The sequence below is a fragment of the Onychostruthus taczanowskii genome, unplaced genomic scaffold (assembly GCF_017590055.1).
Source record: "Onychostruthus taczanowskii isolate IOZ18803 unplaced genomic scaffold, ASM1759005v1 scaffold74, whole genome shotgun sequence".
NCBI lineage: Eukaryota > Metazoa > Chordata > Aves > Passeriformes > Passeridae > Onychostruthus > Onychostruthus taczanowskii.
In genome coordinates this window covers 3,632,811-3,651,686 of record NW_024505229.1, presented here as the reverse complement: position 1 = coordinate 3,651,686, position 18,876 = coordinate 3,632,811, and the positions used below count along the sequence as shown (strand labels likewise).

The 18,876-nt window shown below is 49.5% G+C and overlaps 1 protein-coding gene across 7 annotated transcripts in view; it reads left to right on the top strand.

The window, feature by feature from the left end:
* The window catches only part of IGFN1 (immunoglobulin like and fibronectin type III domain containing 1), a 38,717-nt gene extending 20,092 nt beyond the window's left edge, over positions 1-18,625 (top strand). For 2 of the 7 annotated variants that reach the window (XM_041422739.1, XM_041422740.1), the window contains exons 13-25: positions 1,271-5,839; positions 7,062-7,186; positions 7,625-7,766; positions 8,236-8,532; positions 9,149-9,448; positions 10,325-10,498; positions 10,916-11,044; positions 11,478-11,780; positions 13,222-13,310; positions 14,384-14,579; positions 15,755-16,054; positions 16,508-16,834; positions 17,542-18,625. In XM_041422739.1, coding sequence (XP_041278673.1) covers positions 1,271-5,839; positions 7,062-7,186; positions 7,625-7,766; positions 8,236-8,532; positions 9,149-9,448; positions 10,325-10,498; positions 10,916-11,044; positions 11,478-11,780; positions 13,222-13,310; positions 14,384-14,579; positions 15,755-16,054; positions 16,508-16,834; positions 17,542-17,555 — 6,965 coding nt within the window. In that variant the 3' untranslated portion in view covers positions 17,556-18,625. The remainder of the gene's footprint in view (positions 1-1,270; positions 5,840-7,061; positions 7,187-7,624; positions 7,767-8,235; positions 8,533-9,148; positions 9,449-10,324; positions 10,499-10,915; positions 11,045-11,477; positions 11,781-13,221; positions 13,311-14,383; positions 14,580-15,754; positions 16,055-16,507; positions 16,835-17,541) is intronic. The other 5 variants (XM_041422744.1, XM_041422745.1, XM_041422742.1 and 2 more) reach the window with 5 other exon arrangements.
* The last annotated feature ends 251 nt before the right edge of the window (positions 18,626-18,876 follow it).

Genomic DNA, 18,876 nt, shown 5'->3' with positions numbered 1-18,876 from the left:
CATGTCAGGGGGCAGAATGAGATGAGTCTTAAGGTCCCTTCCCATCCAAACTGTTTTGTGATTCCATTATTTTAAATCCTGTTTGGAAAAATGAATGTCTGGTTAGACCCTCTTTCCTCTTCAAATGAGACCAACTTTTCCCCTTTTAATTAGTCCTGACAAATCCTGTTGGCTTGTTTGCTCTACAGCTATGGTGAAGTAGCACATTCTCCATCACTTATTGGAAAAACGCTCCCTATCTCCCCACATGTTTGAGAAAGCTGTCCCAGTGATCACAGTGCAGCAGGCAGGGGCTCAGGGAGCTTTTAATACTCTCAGTTCTACACTATCAATGCCATTCTTCTTGCTAGATAACATTTTTCATTCCAAATTAGAGTTAAACATGCTGGAAAGAGCTCAGAGGAAGCTGGAAAGATGGGAGCACAGTGCAGGCACATTCACAGTCACTTGGCTTACATTTGTTTACTTATGAGAGGTGGTTCCTTTGGTTCCCTTTGACTGTGGTTTCCTTTGGGATCCTCTTGCAGCAGCAGGAGGGGTCTCTCTCACAAAGGTCCCTCCAAAGCAATGCAGGTTTCTGAAACAAAGAAATTGCCCTTGGATTTCACTGAGCTGTGAGCTCTGATAAATTATATCTGACCTGGAAACCCAAAGCAGTGAGTGACCTGCTCTCAGAACAGCCTGAATTTCAGATTAATCCAAAGCTATTCACAGATCTGAAAGCTTTAGTCCTTAGGTTGGGCATCCCTAAACCAGCCATTATCCAGATGTGCAAGCTGCCTCCAGAGCAGTGAAATCCCAATTCCAGGGTGGGAACTGATGGCTCCTCTGTGCCTGGAATATTCTGTAACTCCTCCATAGCTGGAGGGTGAAGGCAGACGGAATTAATGAATCCCACATACAGTCTCAGCCCCTCTAAATCCAACCTGCCATGCTGGAAGTTTCTTTTTCTGTTATTTTTGGTTTGTTTGTTTGTTTGTTTGTTATAATGAGCATGTTTCCATTTAAAAACAATGCATTTTAACTAAAAATAATTGTCTTTAACTAACATCTCATTGTCTGAATGTGGCATTGAAAAATTCAGGATTTGAAATTATTTTAAATTTATTTAAATGTACTGTGTGTGTATGTCCTAAAATGAAATTCAAAAAGTGTTAACACATTTTCTTTGGTTGTTGATGCAGTGCATGTCCTATTGATTTTCTGTTATTTTGTTCCCCTCTTTTTCTGTAAATTGTAAATCTGCTGTCATGAAACAATGCAACTTCAGATGCCAAAGGAAAGAGGACACAGGATGAAGGAGAAAAGATTGAAAGGGAGACATCTGAGTGGCTGAAAGAAACAATGGCAGACAACGAAAGGGCAAGGAAGCTTCGGCGCCAAGAACAAGCTGCTGCTGAAGGTCGTCCTTCCTTTTCCACATCTTCTGGTGTGGAGAAAAGTGGCTGGTCCAGAACAGGCCAAGGCAGCAGTCAAGGCAGGGGCCAAGGACACTCTGTTGATTCTGATGATGGAAGCCAAAGATTTTTGGGAAAAGAAGGGCTACGCAAAACCCACATGAATGGAGAGATGGGGTCTGGGCAGTTTTCTGGAGCAGGTCTAGATGGAGACTCAGCAGCCAGTGACGGCAGCATCTTTGGGCTAAAAGGCTTAGGGGGCAGAAGTGGGTTAAGGGCTGTCCATGGCATGGACTCTGTGTCAGGCAGAGCAGGTCCAGGTGGTGCAGTAGGAGGGGCAGGTGAATGGAATTCTGTGGATGGCAGAGGTGAAGGTTTGCTGGGTGCTGTTAATGTTGACATGGATGATGGAGAAGGTTTGGGCTCTCAGCATGACAAGGATGGGAATTTAGGTGATGCCAGTTACAGAGCTGGTTTTGGGGGTGCTGGGAGGTTGGGTGGTGAAAGTTCTGTGCCAGATGGCCTTGATCCTGATTCAACTGGAGTGGGAGCCAGTGTGGGTGATCTGTTCAGAAGGACTGGTCCAGGAGCTGGAGGTGGGGGGAATGCTGCAGGTGCTGGAATGGCAGGAGGAATGAGATCCCACCATGGCAAGGATGGGCATGCCACTGTGGGTGATATGAATGGAGCAGGTGTAAACAGAGAGGGACAAACAGGGACTCCCTATGGCAAGGATGGCCTGACACCTCATGCCAGTGGTCAGTTAGGGCAGACAGGAAGATCTGGTTCATTGTATGGGCCAGGACGCCTTCCAGGTGGAGATGGGGCTACACCTGGTACAGGTGGCAATTCTGCAGGAGAAATGGAGGCTTTGTATGGTCCAGATGGTCAGGCACTGGCAGCAGGTGCTGGTGGAGCTGGTGCAGGGGGATTTGGGTCTCCCTATGGAAAGGATGGTCTCCCAGCAGGTGCTGGTTTTGGTGGTGTTGGTGCAGAGGGACTTGGAGCTCCCTATGGGAAAGATGGTCTTCCAATTGGAGCAGGTGCTCGTGGAGCTGGTGGTGCAGGGGGACTTGGATCTCTCTATGGAAAGGATGGTCTCCCAGCTAGGGCTGGTGATGCTGGTGTAGGAGGATTTGGAGAGGCTTTGTATGGTCCAGATGGTCGGCCACTTGGAGCAGGTGTTGGTGCTGGTGGTGGTGCTGGTACAGGGGGATTTGGAATTCCCTATGGAAAGGATGGTCTCCCAGTTGGAGCAGGTGTTGGTGGGGTTGGTGTAGCTGGTGTAGGGGGATTTGGATCTCCCTATGGGAAGGATGGTCTCCCAGCTGGAACAGGTGCTGGTGGTGCAGGAGGATTTGGGGAGGCTTTGTATGATGGTCGGCCACTTGGAGCGGGTGTTGGTGCTCGTGCTGGTGCTGGTGCAGGGGGATTTGGATTTCCCTATGGGAAGGATGGTCTCCCAGCTGCAGCTGGTGGAGCTGGTGTAGGAGGACTTGGAGAGGCTTTGTATGGTCCAGATGGTCGGCCATTTGGAGCAGGTGTTGGTGCTGGTGCTGGTGCTGGTGCAGGGGGATTTGGATTTCCCTATGGGAAGGATGGTCTCCCAGCTGCAGCTGGTGGAGCTGGTGTAGGAGGACTTGGAGAGGCTTTGTATGGTCCAGATGGTCGGCCATTTGGAGCAGGTGTTGGTGCTGGTGCTGGTGCAGGGGGATTTGGAATTCCCTATGGAAAGGATGGTCTCCCAGCTGGAGCTGGTGTTGGTGGGTCTGGTGGTACAGGGGGACTTGGATCTCCCTACGGAAAGGATGGTCTCCCAGCTGGGGCTAGTTTTGGTGGTGTTAATGCAGGGGGATTTGGAGTTCCCTATGGGAAGGATGGTCTCCCAGCTGGAGCTGGTGGAGCGGGTGCAGGAGAGGCTTTATATGGTCCAGATGGTCGGCCACTTGGAGCAGGTGTTGCTGGTGCTGGTTTTGCAAGTGCCAGGGGAACTGGAGCTCCCTATGGGAAGGATGGTCTCCCAGCTGGAGCAGGTGCTGGCATTAGTGGGGCAGGGGGTGTTGGGTCTCCTTATGGAAAGGATGGTCTCCCAGTTGGAGCAGGTGCTGGCATTAGTGCTGCAGGGAGTGTTGGGTCTCCCTATGGGAAGGATGGTCTCCCAGTTGGAGCAGGTGCTGGCATTAGTGCTGCAGGGAGTATTGGGTCTCCCTATGGAAAGGATGGTCTCCCAGCTGGAGCAGGTGCTGGCATTAGTGGGGCAGGGGGTGTTGGGTCTCCTTATGGAAAGGATGGTCTCCCAGTTGGAGCAGGTGCTGGCATTAGTGGTGTAGGCAGTGTTGGGTCTCCCTATGGAAAGGATGGTCTCCCAGCTGGAGCAGGTGCTGGCATTAGTGGGGCAGGGGGTGTTGGATCTCCTTATGGAAAGGATGGTCTCCCAGTTGGAGCAGGTGCTGGCAGTAGTGGTGTAGGCGGTGTTGGGTCTCCCTATGGAAAGGATGGTCTCCCAGCTGGAGCAGGTGCTGGCATTAGTGGGGCAGGGGGTGTTGGATCTCCTTATGGAAAGGATGGTCTCCCAGTTGGAGCAGGTGCTGGCATTAGTGGTGTAGGCAGTGTTGGGTCTCCCTATGGAAAGGATGGTCTCCCAGCTGGAGCAGGTGCTGGCATTAGTGGTGCAGGGGGTGTTGGGTCTCCCTATGGAAAGGATGGTCTCCCAGTTGGAGCAGATGCTGGCATTAGTGGTGCAGGGGGTGTTGGGTCTCCCTATGGAAAGGATGGTCTCCCAGTTGGAGCAGGTGCTGGCAGTGTTGGGTCTCCCTATGGAAAGGATGGTCTGCCAGTTGGAACTGGTTTTGGTGGGGTTAATGCAGGGGGACCTGGAGCTTACTATGGGAAGGATGGTCTCCCATCTGGAGCAGGTGCTGGTGTTAGTGGTGCAGGGGGAGTTGGAGGTTCCTATGGAAAGGATGGTCTCCCAGTTGGAGCAGGTGCTGGTGGGCCTGGTGCAGGGGGATTTGGGTCTCCCTATGGAAAGGATGGTCTCATAGCTGGGGCTGGTGAAGGTGGTGTAGGACTTGGAGAAGCTTTGTATAGTCCAGATGGTCGGCCACTTGGAGCAGGTGTTGGTGGTGCAGGTTCTGCAAGTGCCAGGGGAATTGGAGCTCCCTATGGAAAGGATGGTCTGCCAGTTGGAGCAGGTGCTGGTGGGGCTGGTGGTGCAGGGGGTGTTGGGGGTCCTTACGGAAAGGATGGTCTGCCAGTTGGAACAGGTGATGGCTTTAGTGGCTCAGGGGGTGTTGGGGGGCCCTATGGAAAGGATGGTCTGCCACTTGGAGCAGGTGTTAGTAGTGCAGGAGGTTTTGGGGATCCTTATGGAAAGGACGGTCTGCCACTTGGAGCAGGTGCTGGTGGGGCTGGTGGTGCAGGGGGTATTGGGGGTCCCTATGGAAAGGACGGTCTGCCAATTGGGAGTGGTGGTGGTGGTGGTTCAGGGGGAGCTGAGAGTCCCTATGGAAAGGATGGTCTCCTAGCTGGAGCTGGTGTTAGTGGTGCAGGGGGTATTGGGGGTCCCTATGGAAAGGATGGTCTGCCAGTTGGAACTGGTTTTGGTGGTATTAATACAGGGGGACCTGGAGCTCCCTATGGGAAGGATGGTCTCCCAGCTGGAGCAGGTGCTGGTGTTAGTGGTGCAGGGGGAGTTGGGGGTCCCTATGGAAAGGATGGTCTCCTAGCTGGGGCTGTGGCAGGAGCTGCTCATTTTCCTCTTGGAGGTGAGAAAGCAATGGGATCTGGCTGTGGCACAGATGCCACACTGAGCAGAACTCCGGGATATGCAGGCAGAGCAGGAGGAGAGGGTTTTTCCAGGGAAGGCTCTGCACTGTGGGGTGCAGGGTCTCCCTGTGGTGAGAACAGAGGGTCAGCTGTAGCCACAGCTGGTGCAGGTGGAGTTGGGAGGTTGGGAGGGGACGAATGGGATTCAGTCCGTGGTAAAGGAGGTGTGGAAACTGCTGGTGGACCAGGTGGTGAATATGGGCTGGATGCACATCTTGGCAGATCTTTGAGAGGTGAAACTGGAAAGGGCACTGCCAGTGATGTCAGAGGGCCAGGGAACAAAGGTTCAGCTGGTGACAGAGGGTCCCTGTCAGGTCCAGGAGGAGCCAGGGGAGAGGGCAGAGATTTCAGACAGTTGGACTCCCTTTATGACACAAATTATGCCTTTGGAGAGGCAGGGAGTAAATCCCATGACAGATCTGTTGACGGAAGTAGTTCAGGTGGGTTTGGTCAAGGTCCACTGAGTTATGGCCAGATGTCAGGTCCTTTTGGTGGACCTCCTTCAGCAAACCAGAGAAACCAGGAACCTGACCTGGATCTTAAAGCAAATGATTCCCTGAACAACACGGAAAACACAGCACAAAAGAGACGGAGTGTCCTGGATGATATCAAAGGTACGTGGTTAACTGCTGACTCCTGGTCTTTGCATTTTGATACTGACATTCCTAATCCTGCAAAGAAATTGATGTTATGGTTTAGATAAACACAATTCTGTAGAAATTTGGTTGTCCCGTGATCTGTTCCTAATTCTCCCACTGGTTGGCTGTTTGATCTTACACAGTGTGCTCTGATCAAACCGCCTTAAAGGTCTAAATTATTTTCTTGGTCTAAATTATCTAAACCAGGTCTCATCTCTTCATTTGTGTTTCACATATCATGGAACAGACCAGTTCACAAACATACCACTTCCCATAAAGTTTCAAGGAGTATCGTCATGTTTCTTTGATACTGTTCCAATTCAAAACTGATGGTTTCACTTAATTTTTCGAAAACCTACTGTAAAGAACTGTGTTTTCCAAGTTCTGGAAGCAATTCTGTGCCTGCTTATATGGGATTATATAATGTATAGAGTTATTTTCTCTTGTAACATCAGGAATAATAAGGTGTTGCATAGAGTAAGAGGGGAGTAATGTGTTTGCAGTCATTTGAGTAAGACCTGTGGCTCCACCAACAAGATGATGATGTGAAAATTGCAGGAATTAGAAATTTCAGGTGTATAATCAGAGGGGAATATTGGCCTAATGGGATGGTTCACAAGTTAGGAATTATCATTGCTAAACCATAAATATAAACAAGGAAATAAAATCATCAAAATTTGGGTTCAGGAGGAAGGTGTGAGGTATATATTAGAGACAAGATTATGATGGTAATGGAGAAGAACTTGGGAAGAGAAAGAGGAATACATGGGTGGAGAGCAGTATGCCTGGGGCTGTTTAGGGGATATGTTGGCCAGCCCCATGTGTAGTCAGTGCAGAGGAAGAGGAGGATGAAGCACTATATCCACAACCTGGAGCAGCCTGGTTTTTTCCACTGGCTGTAGAGGGAGGCAAGACAATTGGCACAGACATAAACTAGCAAATCCACAGCTGGATAATGTGATTTGTGGTGAATCCATTGCCCATGAGGTGGATATCGGGATAGTTGATAGCTGATGTTGGCCCTCAAGGCACTGAGTGTACCTAGCTGGCCCACACTGAGGTGGCACAAAAGCCTTTCCTGACCAGAGGATGTTTTTTTTAAAAGCTCTTTTTACCTCATGTGCCCATGCATTTTCAGCTCTAGGTGTCTCTCTGTAGCACAGACTTAGCTTCTTTCCCTTCCTTTGTGCCTGTTCAGTCCCGCGCTGTTACCTCAACAAGCAGCTGGCAACCGTGCGAGTGCTGAAGGGGGACCCAGCTGAGCTGTCCTGCACTGTCAGCAAGGACAACGTGACAGGAACCTGGTTTAAGGATGGCCTCAAGGTGGGTGCCTTGAGCTTGCTGTTGCCTTTGGGTAGCAAAGCTCTGCTTTCTGGCTCTACTTCCTAAGGGTGGTGTCAAGGTGTCCTTTCCGCTGACAGTCACCTGCAGCTTGAGTGGGGCCCTGGAAGGGTCCCCAGAATCCCAGAGTGGTTTGGGTTGGAAGGGACCTTACGGATCATCCAGTCCCACCCCCTGCCCTGGGCAGAGGTACCTTCCACTAGACCCAAGCCTCGTCCAGCCTGGCCTCGGACACTTCAGGGATGGGGCAGCCACAGCTTCTCTAGGCAACAGAATACCAGAATATTGTTGTTAAATATGGATGACATTCATAAGTCTTTTCAACTGCATTTCAAATTGTAGTCTGTCCAGTTTTAGTTTGGATTGCACTTTTTCCTTTTTTTTTTAAAAAAGGATAGGTCTCTGTCCTTTATTTTGCAGTTAACAAGTATGGATGGAGTTGTCTTTGAAAAGAAAGGTCTTGTCCACAAACTGATCATCAACAAGGCTGAAGATATTCATGCTGGGAAATACAGATTTGAAGGTGGAGATGTAAAAACTGAAGCTTCAATTTTTGTTGAAGGTGAGTCTAGTCAAACCATCAAGGCAGCATGAGATGGGCTTTAAATGTAATATATTTACTCAGAGACATATTATTGGTTATTGAGATAAATTTATTGTAAAGAATTACAAGATAAATGGGAAATGTTTTTTGTACTGGTTGGTTCATTTTGCATTTGCAAATTTAACTAGGGATGATTCTGCCAGCAACTCAAATATTTTTGGGGTACACAAAACACTTTACCAGGGCAGACTCTTCATTCTTGTGTTTAGTGTGTTGCCTAGGAGAAATTTTCTGTAGTGAAAGGACAGTGTGATACCACAAAATTTTGTGATAATTATCCTGTAGCAAAGTACAACTAAAGGTTCAGATCCAAGTGTTGTGAGCTTCTAAGCATTACAGGCAGCACCATGAGGGGATCCCTTCCCTCCAAGGTGAGCCTTATCTTCCTTGAATTGTGGTTTTTAATGACCTTGTATCACCTGCTTAGATCCTCCCCAGGTGGACAAAGTTCTCCTCAAGAACTTGACCAGTGTCCCCACAGTGGCCAAGGCCGGGGAGGGGGTGAAGCTGCGGATCCCGTTCGAGGGCCGGGGGCCCATCAGGGCAGCGTGGCTGAAGGACAGGATGGAGCTGGGGGATGACACCAGGATCCGTGTGGACAAGACAGACACCTGCACCACACTGTCCATCTCCAGCTGTGACAGGAGGGACTGTGGGGATTACAAAGTCAGGCTCAAGAACGACAGTGGTGTCCTGGAGATCGACCTAAAGCTCGTGGTGATAGGTAAGATCCTACAACATTCACTGTGGCTTTCACTGCAAAGCTTAGGCAGGGAATCCATTGACACTGATGACAACCTTATTGGAGTGACTGGGTATTTTGAGAGGAACAAGACTCTGTATATTGCTCCAAAAGCAGGGTACAAGGAAAGATTGCTGAACATGCTTCATGCCCTTTAGTACAAGGGAACACAAACCCAGTTTGGTTTTTTATGGCCTAAGCAGCTGAGTTTTGAATGTTCAGACACTGGGGGAGATGTGACTATACACAACATGCAAATCTGAAATAGGACATCAAGGTCCAATTCAGCCCTCCCATAAATGTCTGGGCTCCTTTGGGAGACCAGAAATGACATTTTGCCTGTATTAGCAAGCTGAACAATGCTTATGAGAACTATTGACCTAGGGAGAGCAAGGGCCTGGCTTTCCTTCTTCTCCATCAAAAGTTAGAAGAGTGTGAGTTTTGAAGAGGCAATTCACATGCCCAGCCCTCATCCTACAACTGTGCCTGCATTTCACCAGGAGCAGTCTCCTAGCTGGTGAGCAAGGGACAGTGTCTGCTCCAAACGCAGGAGCAGGTCTGGGTCTGGAGCCAGCTGTGTCTCTGTTCATCTTTCCAGACAAGCCACAGCCTCCAGCAGGACCCATCAAAATTGTAGAAAGCTCTGCCAACAACATCACAATCCAGTGGAAGCCCCCAAAGGACGACGGGGGCAAACCAGTGCAAAGGTACCTCGTGGAGAGGCAGCAGGTGGGCAGGAACGACTGGGAGACTTTGGGAGAAACCCCCAGGAGCTGCACCAGCTTCACCACGAGCAAAGTGGAGGAAGAGATGAGCTACTACTTCAGGGTGAGGGCCGTGAATGCCGAGGGAGCGAGCGATGCGCTGGAGTCAGGGGAAGTGAAGGCTGCTGGTAAAGGTGAGGAGAACTTCTCATAATTTGTAATTCAATTTGGGAAATTCATTATCAAAGCTGACATCAGAGGAAACTCACTGCATTGTGGATGTTGCTACAGATCTCAACTTCAGTCTTCACACAAAGCTGTGGAGGTTGCCCAGCAAGAGCAGCAGTTCATTGTAGGCTCTGCTGATGCTGAGTGAGATGTAATTATTCCTTGGTCATGCTGTATTTCGGATTGGAAAGGAAGTTTCATGGGGGAAATGAAAAACGCATCAAGATCAAAGGAAATTTTTCTCAGTGTGGCTGCAAAGGGAATATGTGAGACCTTTTCTTAACTCCACAGGCAAAAGAACTTAGATGTACAGCCCTTCTCAGCAGGGCCACTCCATTCCCCTGATCTCCAAACAAACGAATATTGGTTTTGTCCTTCAAGGAGTTTAAATACTAGAACAGGTTTGTCATGAGCACAAATGCAGTACTAGAGAGAGCAATGTTCAGTTCTAATTATCTTCTTTCTCCATTCTCATTCCCATGATTCTGTATCTTGAACACTTTAGCAGAGGGCAAAGAAAATCCATTTTGTTACCAGTTCCTGTTGTTGAAAGCAAGAATGCTGCTGATTGTTCATATGTAGGAACGACACACCCCACTGGCAGAGGAATTGTCAGTCCTGATGACAGCAGGTCTTTTGTGAAATCCACACTCAGGAACAGAGTCCATGCTGGATCCAGTTTGTGTGGGGAACAGAATCCACAGCTTCAGGTCTCAGCCAGGTTTTCAAAGCACATCCATAGGAGTACCTGGGGGAATCTGGAAGAAGAAATTACACACAGCACTATTTTATCTTTCCATAAAAACATATCTGCTAATAATGAAGCCCTCATCTCTTTGTAGCTTCCCCTGGTGCCCCAGGTCCCCCCGAGATCATCAGTGCCAGCAGGGACTCCATCACCATATCCTGGAAAGCTCCTTGTAAAACCGGCACTTCCCAAATTATGGGATACATTGTTCAGAAACGCAAGAAGGGCACTGTGACCTGGCTGCCAGTCAACAACGTGCCTGTCAAAGGTGGGTATTCTGACTCCTGGAACAGCCTGGTGGATTTGAAAAGGCAAAAATGTCAGCTGGGTTTAGGAGCTGCTTAGGATCTTACACCCTTCACATCAAGGTGGTGATGGGTGACTTTGGAGGTCTTTACCAACTAAATTATTCTGGGATTCTGTGATTGAAGGGCTGTTTGATTTTGAAAGGAATACAATTAACACATCCCAGAAGATCACATGCACTTGGCTAGGGAATGGCAGGAGAATCAGTGACAGCTTTTATGGCTCCTGAGAGTTTTTCAGTCCATAATTCTGCCTGAAGTAAGGCACGGCTTTGTTGTGTCACCTTTCCTGATGGGGAACAGCCCCCCTGAGGCAACACACCTCCCCTCTTCTCCCTCCTCCCCTCTCTCCTCTCCCCTCTCCTCTCTCCTCTCCGCAGACAAGAAACTGAAGGTGAGCAGCCTCAAGAAGGGTGTGCAGTATGAGTTCCGCGTGGCAGCTGTCAATGCTGCTGGCACAGGACAGCCCAGTGACCCCTCAGAGCCTGCCTTTGCCCGGGACCCCACCAGTAAGTGCCCTGCCCTGTGCTCTGCTTTCAGGGTATTCGTGGAGACATGTTCTTAAATCCTCTGTAAAAGTGTGTGGAGATAAAGATCAGTAATTGGGGAATGTTTCATGGCTGAGAATCATCTGGAGGAAGGAATGGAAGGATTTCCTGTAGGATGTGCAAGTCAAGATTTGGCAGATCCCAGTGCGGGGTGATGTGCAGTGTGGAGGAACACTCAGGAGGGGCCACAGAGTGTTTTGGAGTGTTGGGGATTTACTGCAGGGCTGGTAGGAGCAAGGACCCAGATCCAGCTCTGAAGAACTGGGACGAGGTGGGGCAAGACATCACGGTGGAAATCCAGTGCACTGCAAGAATGTTGGGGAATCTCAGGCAGTGACTGAAGAGGGAAGAGAAATCCTAAAAAAAATAGTTTAAATAAAATTTCTCCATCCAGAATCTCCAAGCCAAGTGCAGGGCCTTAAAGTGAGCAGCAGTGACAGCACCAGTGTCACCTTGACATGGAACAAACCTGAAGTAGAAGATGGGAATGATGTGAAAGGCTACGAGGTGGAGATGAGGCCCTGTAACAGCCTCAGCTGGACCAAGTGCTTCACCCTCCCTGCGGAGAGCACCTCGTGCAGGGTCCAGGGCCTGCGGGCCGGGGAGAAGCTGTTCCTGCGCGTCAGGGCCCTCGGCGACGGCGGCCCCGGGGAGGCCTCGGAGCTCGAGGCGTGTGCTGGAGCTGCTGCTGCTGTGGGTGAGTCGGGCCCGGGGCTCTGTCCCCGGGAACGGGGCACTCTGCCCGGGGCTCTGTCCCCGGAACGGGGCTCTGTCCCCGGGGCTCTGTCCCCGGAACGGGGCACTCTCCCCGGAACGGGGCTCTGTCCCCGGGGCTCTGTCCCCGGGGCTCTGTCCCCGGAACGGGGCTCTGTCCCCGGGAACGGGGCTCTGTCCCCGGAACGGGGCTCTGTCCCCGGGAACGGGGCTCTGTCCCCGGGGCTCTGTCCCCAGAACGGGGCCCTCTCCGGCAGAGGAGCGGCCGGGCTGTGGCGCTCCGGGAGCTGCTGTCGCCAGGCTCAGCCGAGCACAGGGCAGCGCTGCTCCTGCTCACCTCGGGGTTATCTGCTCACCTCAGCAGGGCACTCTCAATATTAACTGGTGTTGCATATGCAGTGCACAGTGCTCAGCTCATTTTAGAGACTCCTCTGGACAAAACAACCCTCAGAACTCCATTTTCTCCTTGGATTTACATTCTGCCCCCTGTGCAGGGCCACACCACAGTCACCAAACAGAACCCTGCTTGCGCTCTTCCAAGGGAAAAATAGTTTCCACTCAATTTAGGCAGTTCTGAAATGAAACATTTTATTTTATTCTCTTAAATCACATGTTTAATGCTGGTTTTGGATACTTTATTTTACTTTTTAACGGTTTAGTGTTTTTACCATTTTCACATTTCCATCTTTATTTACAATCTGCAGCTCTGTTTTTTCCCTGCTCTTTGGGAACAGAGCAGAATTACAGATGTAAGAGATAATTCTGTGATGAGTTCATCTTCCTTAACTTGGATCCTAAGTGAAAATTTCTACTTTGGCATATGCCCAGAGACCGCATTTATCAATAAAAAAACATAAAATAAATCTCTAAAGCAGGTGTTCAGTTCTATACTGGAAGCACTAAATATAATTTAGCATTACTGTATTTAGTATTCTTAGATAAATACTAACTGCTGTAGTATATTCATGAAAAGAGAAAAGAATATCTTTTAAATACTAAAAAATACTATTTTAGATAAACTCTGGCAGCTTTCCTGTGGATGTTCTGTGCTCTGTACTGCATATGTAAGTGTTCATTGGAATTTCCTTTTTCCAGAACCCATTTAAACACAAAATATGATCCCTGTGATGGGATAAAGTGTGGCAAAGAGCAAATTTCTCTGTGACTGAGACATCACATGAATAGAGAGATTGTTGTGAATGTATTTTTACATCATTTTCCCTTGTTTAGTCATGGTGATAAATAAATAGTAATGAAATTTGAGAGGTGTAAAGTCCGGGACTGAACCAGGGAGATTTTTTCCCACTGTGAGTCCCTCACCAGCCTCATTCAGCTGGGAGAGGCACCAGGGGGTGGAACACTGTAATTGTCACCAGTGACTGCACCAACATCTGCCTTTTGCGAGTAATCTTTGTCTCTTCCAGTCTCTCCCAGGTTACTGATAGATGACACGGTGAAAAGCTTCCTGGTTATAAAAGCAGGGAATCCCATCCGGGTGAAGATTCCCTTTGAGGTGGGTATTCAGGGCTTTGGAGGAATTCCCTGCCTGGTTTTATAGCAGACAGGAAAACGTGAGCCACTGTTTTTATGTCATGCAATTGTGTTTGCAAGTCACTGGGCAAATAATTTGGCCTGCCTGTGCTGTGTAGACTTTCAGGGTGAAGAAAACACTAAGCCAGAACTGAGTCGTCAGTCTTGGCATTGGTGTTTTATGACATTGTGGTCATTCCTTAACCTCTGCAGACAAGGCTCAGTGCTGTCCACGTAGCCTTATCAATGTTATCCTCATCTGGTACTGCTCTGTCAGACTTCCCAAATCAGGGATTTCCCTGTGAGTCCCTCAGAAGGCCTTGGGGTACCACATTCCCAGCAACACCTTCACTGGGCTTGCTCACCAAACAGCAGCACTTGAGCTCTGTGACTTGAGAACTTGGCAGAAATCTCAGTGCTTTGGAGTAAGCTTGGAACAACACAGGCTTTTCCTCATGGGAAATGTGGTCAGGCTTTGGAAGGGGCTGCCTAGGGAGGTTTGGAGTCCCCATCCTTGGAGATGTCCAAGGAGTACCTTTCGTGTAAAAAGTGTAAAAGTGCTTTTAAGATGGGGATGGGGCATGGGTTGGACTCGATGCTCTTGTAGATCTTTTCCAGACATAAATGATTCCATAATCCTGTGAAGTCTGGGATACAGAGGAGGGTGATGAAGGGTGTGTATTTGCTGGCCTTTCTCCTAAGATGGCACAATGGAAATAAAGACTTAGAGGATGGTTTTTTCTTTCCAAAACCAACAGATCTTTTTTTTTAAAAGCAGAAAATACTGTCTCCTGAAGTTATCTGTCCTTGATCTGGCATAGCTTGTTTGACACAGTTCTGAACACTTTACTGCAATTACATCCTTAAAGGACAAAAAGGAAAAAAAAATTGTAAATAAACAATAGAACAGATCAGGGCTCTCAGATCCATCGTGGATCTGTATTTCTAAACATTACTACATTGTGGAGGTGCATATTTGGGGTAAGATAATGAAACTAAGATACAAGACACAGTCTGGAGGTGAAACAAGTGGCTGTGAGTTGTTGCTGTTTGCAGGGGTCTCCCGAGCCGGTGGTGACCTGGTTAAAGGATGGGCTCCCCCTTCCCAGCCGGGCTGCCGTGAGCACCGAGGATGGAAGCAGCCAGCTGCTGCTCAGGGCAGCCGAGCTCAGTGACAGCGGCACCTACACTGTGGAGCTTGGGGATGGGCTGGGCAAAAGGGAGACCTTCAGCTTCCAGGTTCAAATTACAGGTAACTCACTGCCATCCGTACAAATCTACCAGCAACTCCCAGCCAACCAGGCTGGGGCATGAAGGGACTGAGAGCAGCCCTGAGAGAAGGACTTGGGGGTGCTGGTGGGTGAGAGCTGGACATGCCCTGGGCTGATCCCCCAGCATGGGCAGCAGGGGAGGAGAGGATTCTGCCCCTCTGCCCCCTCAGGTGGCACCCCACCTGCAGAGCTGCCTCCAGCCCCCCAGCAACAGAAAGATGTTGAGCTGCTGGAGCCATTCCAGGGAAGGCCACGGAGATACTCAGAGGGCTGGAGCCCCTTTACTCTGGAGCCAGGCTGGGAGAACTGGGGGTGTTCATCTGGAGAAGAGAAGGCTCTGAAGATAACTGAGAGCCCCTTCCAGTGCCTAAAGGAGCTCCAAGGGAACTGGAGAGAGACCTGGGACAAGAGCCTGGAGGGACAGGACAAGGAGGAATGGCTTTTCACTGCCAGAGGGCAGGGTTGGATGGGATATTGGGAAGGAACTCCTCCCTGTGAGGGTGGTACAGGCTGCCTGGAGAAGCTGTGGCTGCCCCTGGATCCCTGGAAGTGTTCAAGGCCAGGCAGAACAGGGCTTGGAGCAGTCCAGGATAGTGGAAGGTGTCCCTGCCTATGGCAGAAGGTGGGACTGGATGGGCTTTTAGGTCCCTTGCCACCCAAACCAGTCTGGGCTTCCATGATTTACTGTGAGTAGGCAGAAGGCCACAAACTGAGATTGGCAGGGTGAGCTCTGATGCAGTTTGTGCAGGCACAGGGAGAACCAGGGTACAGTTTTCTGTGAGATTGTCTGGGCACTTTATGATCTCACTTGTTTGCAGGACAGAGCAATCCACCTACTAAAACTATCCTTCCACAGTGAATGAGGGAGGTCAGCACAGGCTGTAGGACATTGAGCACAGCTCTCCCAGCTGTGACCCCAGGAGGAGAAGCAGCTCAGCTGTTCCACCCTCCTCTCGCTGCTCAGCCAGTGCAGATATTGTGCAGCAGCAGCTCAGTTCATAGCAAATGCATTTGTGTGCCTGGAGAAGGAATGGCATTTTGTCCCTTCCAGTGATCAGGATGGTCACTGAGCCCCAGACATGCAACAGACTGCAGGATTTTAGGGTTCTGTGCCACTGTCCCTACAGCTGTGTCATTGTGTGCCCTCCCCTTGTAGATATCCCTCAGCCCCCTGGAGCCATCCGGCTGGAGGAGAATGTGCCCAACACAGTGACAGTGACCTGGGACCCCTCAGCATCTGAGCAGTGGGAGAAGAACCTGTATTACACTGTCCTGAAACGGGAATCCCAGAAGGGCCTGTGGCATGTGCTGGGGGACCTGATCTACAACAACAAGTTCACCTTCACCAGGGTGGTCCCAGGCAGGGATTATTACTTCAGGGTTGTGGCAAAAAATGACCTGGGAGTCAGTGATCCATCAGATACTGTGCAGCCCTGGAGGATCTGGAAGAAAAAGGGTAAAACATTTTTAAGTATTTCTCTGTGTGTGTTTTGTTTCTTTCATTGCTTCTAACACCCCACCCTCAAATGGATCTCTCCTGCTGGGAATATTCAGTGGCCCAGAACAGGAATGCACAGAGATGCCCTGAGGAATTCCAGGGCAGGGAAGGTTTGTTCTTTCTGCAGAGACTTTGTGCAGACAGACCCTTCATTGCCAGCCATTATGACACGCAATTTTCCCCAAAATGAATTCCCAGCAAAATCTTAAGTCTTTAGTATTGTAGAAACCAAAGTTTCTGTCTTTGAAGTTAAATATTGGGTAATTCTGAGGAGCAGCAGAGGTTACAATCCATAGGTGCATGGGATCTCTGATAATTTGCAGAGTTCTAGACTGCACAAACAAACCCCTGCAAACTCTACAGTGCTGGGAGCAGTACCTGAGTGTGTGTTTGGTGCTTTATTTTTGACAGCTGAATTTCGAGTGAAAGCACAGAAATACAGGGGAGTTAACCAGAACCAGCCCCCGAGGTTCCTGGTGCCCCTTAAGTCTCACGTGGTGGTGACGGGCAGCGAGTGTCACATGAGCTGTGCTGTTGGAGGCCATCCCCCACCAAAAATCACATGGTACAAGGACAGCAGAGACCTCTCCAGAGATCCCAACTACTTCTGCACCAACGACTTCGGGGTGTGCTCCCTGGTGGTGCTGGGGGTCACCAAGCAGGATGAGGGGGAGTACATGGTGGAAGCCAGCAATGAAGTGGGCCGTGCCTTCAGCAAAGCCTTCCTCGCCATCAAAGGTAACTGTGCAGTGCTGCTTCCCTGGTGGATCCAGGGCTGTCACTGCTGCCCAGAGCCTCAAAATGGTCCCCAGCCAGCTCCACCTGCTGACAAAGCAATGGTACATTTGGGTGGTTAAATGAATTCCTAATTGTGGTACTTGTGATCAAGTACCAAACAGAACCAGAAATAAAAAGGCAGATGGGAAAGATCACTTGATTTCTACATGACCCAGAGGTTTTGGCTGAGCTTGAGCAAATTTTTTAGAAGGAACAATCCCATCTTCATTAGGTAGGATAATATCAAGGTTAGATCTTTCTTGAGTGCAGGAGCTGCAGAATAAAGACCCTGGCAAATGTGCCACGTGAGGGGAGCATTGAGAGAGCAGCTGATATTTGGCCAAAGCCAACACAAAGGGAGAAGAGAGAGGGACATGGTCAGAGGCATTGGGATCCTCATGTGGATGGAAGGGCAGTGGGATTGGCTGGGGATAGTGACTGTACCCAGTGAAATATCCTTTACTGAGAGTCAAATATTTTTCTTTAAATGCAAAATACCTTGCTGGGATTACAGGAGTGGCAAAATGGGTCAGTTAAACCCTTGTCACCCTCTTGCAGACTTTTAGGCCCTGTAATATTTCAGCTCCCTCTCTCAGGGAGCTTTTCAGACTATTTCTGATCTTCCTCACTACAACCCTGAGCTGCTTCTCTCTTACTCTCACTTTCAGACTCCTCCCTGTAGCATGGCTCTGCTGAGAACATCCCTGCCTGGCTCTGAGGATGAGAAGGTTCTGGTGAGGACTTGTCCATATGAAGGCTGTGCATTTATTGTCAGATGTTCTTTACAGTCTGAGGGTGTTATTTTTCAGGTCCAGTAATTGTATGTTGAACATGATGCTGCATTGCCATCAATACTGGGGGAAAAAGCTTTAAGAGCACTGTATTTTTTTTTCAATAATCAGGCTTTCTATGAGACCTTTAAAACACAGCTTAGAAGTTTCAGGAACACAGAAGATGAGAGGAAGAATAATTGGCCAAAATGAAACTTTCTGTGGAGAACACAGGTGTGTGGGAGAGATCATCCTGCCACACCACTCACCCACAATAAGGACCTTTCTGGACATCAGGGATCTCTGGTCCTTTCACATCTGCTTTTTCAAACCAGAACAATCATTTTGGATTCCTTGTGATTCTTTTCAGGCTTCCCAAATATGGCAAAAGCAGTTCTGCATATGTTGTACTATCAGTAGCTGCTAAGTAGATTATCTTCCCTAACCCCTAAGTTTAAAAGATCTGCCTGCTCATTTTGTCTGGGCAGGAGATGAAATCTCAGACCAGCCTGGCATGGGATAGGTGAAGCTCCCAGTGCAAATGCACTGGTAGGAAGGACTGGCAGTCTACAACCCCTGTGTGGGCAGAGCAACTCCCAGGACCCACAAAGTGTGCTGTACAAAGGCTGTGCCAGTCCTGAATCACCCCCAGCATCACCTGTGCATCCCAACAGGCACTGCTGGGAGCCTTTGCCTTGAGCAGAAAGAGGTAAAAATCCTTTCTGTCTGACCAGAAATACGAGGGACTCCCGGGACCTCCTGCCACAGCCAGGGGTTCCCATCACTGGGCCTGGACAGCAAAATGTTCTGGGGGCTGTGGGAGGGTGTCACAGCCAGAGCACCAAGGGTACTTTGTGACAGGAGAGAGCAGAGCCAAACACAGCTGTGGGGCTGGAATGTTCTTGGGATTACATTTTGTACAATGTTGTACAGATGTAGCAGCAGGAGAAAACGAAATTAAACCACAATTCAGTGAAATCTACCCCGAGTCTGTGTTTATTCTGGAGAAGGAATCCCAGTCGGTTCCTGCGTCGGTTTGCTGCAGTTTCACACCTGAGGGCCGCACTCGGTCATCCCTCATGGAACTGCTCCCGCAGCTCCTCCTGCGGGGCTGGAGGCAGGGGGACATCACCTGCAGGGCACATTCGCTTCTCCACTGAGAAAACACAAGAGCCAAGACTGATGGAAACTGGAATTGGAGCTGGGGGACCTCGGGAAGCCCCGGCACAGCAG